The 6,243-nt window shown below is 33.1% G+C and overlaps 3 protein-coding genes across 4 annotated transcripts in view; 1 reads left to right on the top strand and 2 right to left on the bottom strand.

The window, feature by feature from the left end:
* LOC123322019 overlaps window positions 1-935 on the top strand; it is a 36,326-nt gene extending 35,391 nt beyond the window's left edge. The window contains exon 16 of the mRNA XM_044909838.1: window positions 76-935. Coding sequence (XP_044765773.1) covers window positions 76-280 — 205 coding nt within the window. The 3' untranslated portion in view covers window positions 281-935. The remainder of the gene's footprint in view (window positions 1-75) is intronic.
* Window positions 936-1,795: 860 nt separating this feature from the next.
* Window positions 1,796-3,889, bottom strand: LOC123321487 (J domain-containing protein CG6693-like). Of its 2 annotated transcripts, XM_044909123.1 has the most exons (4): window positions 3,549-3,889; window positions 2,978-3,490; window positions 2,397-2,699; window positions 1,796-2,057 (listed from the first exon to the last, which is right to left on the bottom strand). In XM_044909123.1, the coding sequence occupies exons 1-4, from the start codon at window positions 3,640-3,642 to the stop codon at window positions 1,897-1,899; spliced, it is 1,071 nt and encodes a 356-aa protein (XP_044765058.1). In that variant the 5' UTR covers window positions 3,643-3,889; the 3' UTR covers window positions 1,796-1,896. The 2 variants fall into 2 exon arrangements, with proteins under 2 accessions (XP_044765058.1, XP_044765059.1); XM_044909124.1 differs by lacking the exon at window positions 2,397-2,699 and having other exon boundaries at window positions 3,549-3,882.
* A 343-nt stretch (window positions 3,890-4,232) lies between these two features.
* Window positions 4,233-5,916, bottom strand: LOC123322024. The gene is made up of 3 exons (XM_044909848.1): window positions 5,462-5,916; window positions 4,875-5,043; window positions 4,233-4,547 (listed from the first exon to the last, which is right to left on the bottom strand). The coding sequence occupies exons 1-3, from the start codon at window positions 5,537-5,539 to the stop codon at window positions 4,357-4,359; spliced, it is 438 nt and encodes a 145-aa protein (XP_044765783.1). The 5' UTR covers window positions 5,540-5,916; the 3' UTR covers window positions 4,233-4,356.
* Between the last annotated feature and the right edge of the window lie 327 nt (window positions 5,917-6,243).

Consider the following 6,243-nt stretch of genomic DNA (forward strand, 5'->3'; position numbering starts at 1 on the left):
GTCCATCTCAACAATATCATTTCGAAGCAATTTGGGTTCCAGAGTGAACTATAGCCTAACCGTATATTTTTCCAGGTTATTTTCAATCAGTAGGACATTACCACAATTCAAAGTTAAGTGGAAATCACAAGTAATACGCGCAAGATACCCATCCTCACCTGCACCAATTGGTGATCTATCAGTGCGTGTAGAACCAAACTTAATAGGCCTTTTATACCTGCTGTATCTTTTTGGAAGACTGTGTTCTATATTTTTTGGATACAGGGAAGTTTTTAGATGAATCATTGATACGAATCTACATCGTCCTTAATGAATGGTCACAATAGCACCTTTATAGGAAAAATAAGCTCATTTGGTGAGATTAGAAAGCCTGGACACGATGTATTTGTTATGTAAACAGCGAAAATCCCATGTCTTCAGTTTTTTCTTCTCGATTGGAGTCTTCGAATATAACTACCTCGGAAGGAAGGAATTGGAGTTTGAAAGAAGCGAACCCCAACTAAGCCATGCACTGGTCTGAAGTGTAATGCTTCATAAATGTTTTCATTATTAGCATAACCAGAACCTCAGCTCCTTTCAACAAATTCCTACAGCATTTCGCCTCATTTTTCGTTGTGGTAGTTTAACTGCATCTTATTGCTCTTTATGTGATCATATATAGATAGGAATTCGAAAAATCTGTATTTATGTGAATGTTAAAGAGAATCAATGACTGGAAAAGCACACAACTTATTCTTATGATTTCATTTCACCCATGTAGAACTTTGCGACGAAGAAAAAAAACGTTTAAATTTTGAGGACATATTTTTTTCAGATTATGTTCTATGAAATCAAAAATGTGTCGTCAATTCGTGATTGAGTTAATTGTCAATTATAGATTTAAAACACACATTCCTATGAAGTGCATTTGTTGGAAATAAACGCCCCAAAAATTATGGACTATTAATTCTTTACCAAACATTAAAATAAAACCGTTAAATATGACATAAGATATTCTCGGTAGATCCTTGCAGAAAAGTTGAAAAGGGAGTAATTGAAAAAGATTGAAATGTTTTTTTTAATTTCATTTCACCCCATTACGTAGTGAGGTAATCAGATTACTGAAGTTAATGAACGAATTCAATTCAATTTAGTTCAAATAATGAACGCCTAGTTCTGGATTACAATTATAACTCAATAGACTATTAAAATTTTAATGTTACATTTTGACTAAGAAAAATAGATTAGGCATGGTGTATTTTCCTGGAAAAACAACGAATCGATAGGTTGGAAACAATTGAAAAGTTTCAAGGACATTATTCATAGTTACTCACTCTGATAAATATTTAGGTAACACAAACGCCAACACATTACGATAGTAAACTGTCACAACAATTAAGTCACAGAACGAAAATCAAATACGCACGAAGCATCAAACGCGATTTGAAGAGAAATAATTTGCTTCATAGATAAGGGAATGCGATCTAAATTTTTTGGAAAAATTTGTAATATTGCCTTCAATCTGGCAAATGACTAAGAATTTGTTGATTTCATCATTGTATCTTAGACTGATTTCATGTGATCTCAACTGAGTCACACAAAATATAATAAACTGGCAATATTTGGAACAAATTTGGGCAAACCCACTAATAATGAACTGCCCTGACGTTACCATCCACCATCCATCATTTTCAGTTATTATTTTGATTAAAATTTCTTCTGCCCAAATTTTTTTATACAAAAAACAACTTTTGCCTGATATATCCCACACCAAAATCTTCCCATTGAAAATATAATTCCAATAAAAACAAGAATATACAACAAGCATTATATTCTTTATTGGGGAATATCAAAACAAAGTATTACAATTTCAAAACACTGACTTAAATTAATAATACAGCCATTATCAAAGAAATTTTATTTCTTTGATATCTTCCTTTTTTTGGAAGCATTTTTGCCTGTAGTTATAGATTTCCGTTTGTTGTTTCCATATTTAGATTCGAGAGATGTTATCATATTCATAAAGCTCGATGATGCTCTCTGCTGGATTTCATTGGCAACTGTTTCCAGATCTTCCACTAAAAAAAAAAAACGACAATTAGTATATTTATGAACCACCAAGATAGTTTAAAGGAAGAAGTGCAGATACAGGGAATAACTGTATGACAAACTACAATCTGGCCTTTTGTACAATATGAGTTCAAACATGTAAATTTAGAATTAAAACTGACACGCCAGTCAAAAAAAAGGGTTTGCCTTAGGTATCTAACCATATTCTGGCATAGCTATAAGCCTCAAAAATCTAGCTCCATAAATTCCTGAACCAAAAAGAAGCCAACAATCAAAAGAATCAAACTCTGAGAATATTAAGGAGATGAGTCACTGCACTACAATTGTTGGCAGGCAAAATTACTCACTGGAGTTTCTTTCTACTCCCTCTCTCTCCTTTTGGAACTTTTGATGCCTTTTTTTTCTTTCCTTAAGAGGTTCATTGAAAAAAATATCATACTTTGGCACCTCCTTTCTTTCGACCATACCTCGAACTACCGAAATAATTCTTGGTTCATTTTCAATTTTAGCAAAAGGAATAGAATCCATCATTTTAGTCATATTTCCCTTCCAAGACTCATATGCATTTTTAATATCTGCATATTCACTCTCTGACCCAATATAATCTTTTTCTAAATTTGAAAACTGTTCTCGTCTTGCTTTGTTTTCACCTACAAGAAGCATGTTGTCTGAGATTTGAGGACTGTTACCAACTTTTCGACTTATTTCATTTCTCACTCCATGTGTAACAACAATCCTTAACAGGACATTTTTTCCCTTAGCACCAAATAAAAAGATACAGAAAGACAACAAACTTTCAAGTGATTTCAAATGAAATTTTTCAATTAAAAAATGCCTTCGATGCATTGAGCATATCATTCATAATTAAGGCAGAAGCTCAAGTTGGAAATTCAAGTTTTGAAACCAAATGAATAATAATGCAACTCACTTGATTCTTTCTCAACTTCCTCTTTTTCCTTTTGGTACTTCTTATGCCTCAGCCTTCGTTTCTTAGCAGGTTCATTGAAAAACACGTCATATTCTTCAACCTCCCCCTTATCCACCAAACCTCTCACTACTTCAATTATTCTGGGCTCACTCTCGGGGTTAGAAAATGGGATATATTCCATCATTTTAGTCATGTTACCTTTACAGGACTCATATGCTTTCTTGATATCTCTCACTTCAGTTTCTGAACCTTTATATTCATTTTCGAAGTTCTGTATATCTTTGAGACTTATTTTTTTGAAGAGACTCCTCCAATATTCCATCCAGTTGAAGTCGGTGTCTCCCTCATCGTCAAATTCACCACAATCATCATAAATTTTACGTTTGCTTTCATCTTGAAGAATTGAGTGGATTTTTCCAAGAACTTTAAATTTCTCAGTAGCAACCAGCTTTTGGGGTGAGTCTACACGGTCAGGATGAACCACCAGGGACAGTTTGTGATAAGCTTTCTTAACTGAAAAAAGGGGTTACCACTAAATGAAAATGTTTTTGGGAAGAAACTCAATACTCACTATCTTTTTGTGAGGCATCTTTAGGTACCTCCAATATTTCATAAAAATTCGTGGTGCCAAAATATTTTTCACAATTCTCTTTGAAACTGGACATGATTAGATTTATTTATGACGCACTACACAAAATTCGATCTAAACGATGATTACACGCAAACTATATAATAACACAGGAGATATATATTACTAGACTCAAGACTGATTGAATTAAAGGGATACTGAGTTACTGTTTCAGTGTGCTTCCAATTGAAAGAATTAACAACAATGAAATGAAATGACTTGTTTATTAGCGGGAAAATCAAAATATTGAACATATCAAGGATTGATGAATTTTCTATGGACGAGGAGTGAAGCATAGAAATTGATAATCATACTTTTTAGATACTGTATGGTCTAACCAAAGAGTAACATCTCTGACTCTTTGGTCTGTCCATTGGTATGTCTACTACAAGCTAAGACCTAATTTATGTATGGATGGAGAAACCTCATACGCACTTAATTTTAAAACCTATATATTTGTAAAGATATTTGAAGTCAAGTTCCAAAATTGGCCTTAAATAGATTGTTGAATGAAACAATTATTTCTTTAACGATTCATTTAATTCCAAGATTCAGTCCATGTTTATTTTACATTTCATTTATTATCTACAAATCGATTCAGTGATGGAATTTTTGTACCTGCGGAATTTCAACAGATGATGATATAATGGATGATATATTGATATGAGGTATATTCAACAGCGCGGAAAACATAAATTATTTTATTTTTTCTAATGAAGAATTCACAATTCAGAAAATAATAATATGTGTGTTAGATGAATTTTAGTTTGTCGTCTCTGCCCAAGCGTGGAATGAAAGGAGACACATTTCTGCGCCCTAATCTTGGTGCAAAAGGGGGCGATCTTGAAGCCAAATCTATGTCCAGCCATCGTTCATTAGTAAAAGACAGTTCATTTTCATTTGATTCTCTATTGATTCTATTAGGAAATATTCTACCAGCATCTGTAAAATACTCATATGTTGAATCTCATCTATAACAACCGTGGGTAGACCGAGAAGAACACATTTTGGAAAAAAAAGCGAAACAATTACAGTAACAGAAAATGTTAATTTCATTATGTAATTTTCCAATTTCCTACAGATATGTATTACTTTTTGGATGGACGTTCAAACACCTAAGCTAGCTTATGACATTGACTGTTTGGTGTTTGACCAATTTTTTTCGCATATCAGAGCCAAAAAGGTTCACTATAGTTATTAAAATCTGAAATAAAGGCAGATATACATTACTTTCGATATTTCAGCGATTTTCGCTTTACTTTTCCTCACCATTCATTCTTAACAGCCATGATGAGAACGACTTCCTGTCGAGATCTGAATATTTCACGTATTCATCTTCGATAGGCTCTGCCTTGTCCTTGATGTTAGCACCCTCCCATGAATAGAATGAAGGATAGTACCTTTTGTGATATGGTTTATGGAATTCTACTAGCTCATACTGAAAAAATCATGAATTCCCTTACTTACACGACATATTGCTGTAAACATTGTATAAAAACAGGTCTTTATACATTTTCATATAAAAGCTTTCATGATAAAATAGTCCACCTTTTATGTGCATTGATTTGCTAAGATAAGTAAGGTAACGAATAATTAACTTGAAACACCTTTCTATTTCAGTCATTTGAAAAAAAGGATTATTTACATCAAACAAATGAAACTAAAACAAATCGCGCACTCCTGGGACTAAGCCACTACATATTCTCCTATCACTGGTGCTACAATTCAATAAATAATCCTATTCCACACCCAAAAATAACTGGTAATAATGATTTCGAATAATTATCTTTCATTACCAAAGAGTAACGTGAAAGACCTCTCCTAACAATTTGTACAGTGCGAAAGGAGAAACTCACATCATTCAAAGACACGGCACTTCCATCGATTGTATACAACAGCAGTAAAACACAATTGAACCAAACAAAACGTTCCATAGTTCTGACTGAAAATCAGACAATTTTCTTGATTTTATACAAATCCTTCCTATACTCTGACAGCAGGAGTCCTCTGGACAACATCCCCTGCTGGAATGCAAATCGTCCATCTAATCCATCCACGTAACGCAGATATATCCCATTAAAATGGGACTCTATCGGTCTGGTCGTTTATTTAAATAAGTGTCTGAAGATTCGGCTTGTGATTGATTATTTTTTCCAATATTTAATTGGGTAAAAAGAACAGACTTGTGGGCTGTCCCCTGTCCCTTACAAATAAGAGTCGATCCTTCCTAAAGGCAACATTGTTAATAACTAGCTCTCTTGAATAATATGAAAATAGCCCTTTTCCAGTCATAAATTGACTGTAAATTTAATACAAGACAAAAGACGAGTTTTCGAAACTTCTGTGATGAAATTTGCATATGTTATGAATGAAAGGACCGCCAGATAAGATGTGCGTTAAGGTAGGTTATTTATTCTCTCTCTATCGATCTCTGAATCTGTTTAATTATTACTCATTTTATCATTTTAAAAATAAATAACTCTAACTTTAGCTGATATTCTTGATAAGGTTTAAGTTCCTTAGTTCCAGAGATACACTATACTAAAATTTTATTGTATTATCTATTTGAATCTAGATATCTTTCAGCTCTGTAAAGCAGCTGTACAGTTTTGATAGTAATTTTATCTCCAATTGATTT

This window comes from Coccinella septempunctata, chromosome X (genome assembly GCF_907165205.1).
Source record: "Coccinella septempunctata chromosome X, icCocSept1.1, whole genome shotgun sequence".
In the NCBI taxonomy this organism is placed as follows: Eukaryota; Metazoa; Arthropoda; class Insecta; order Coleoptera; family Coccinellidae; genus Coccinella; species Coccinella septempunctata.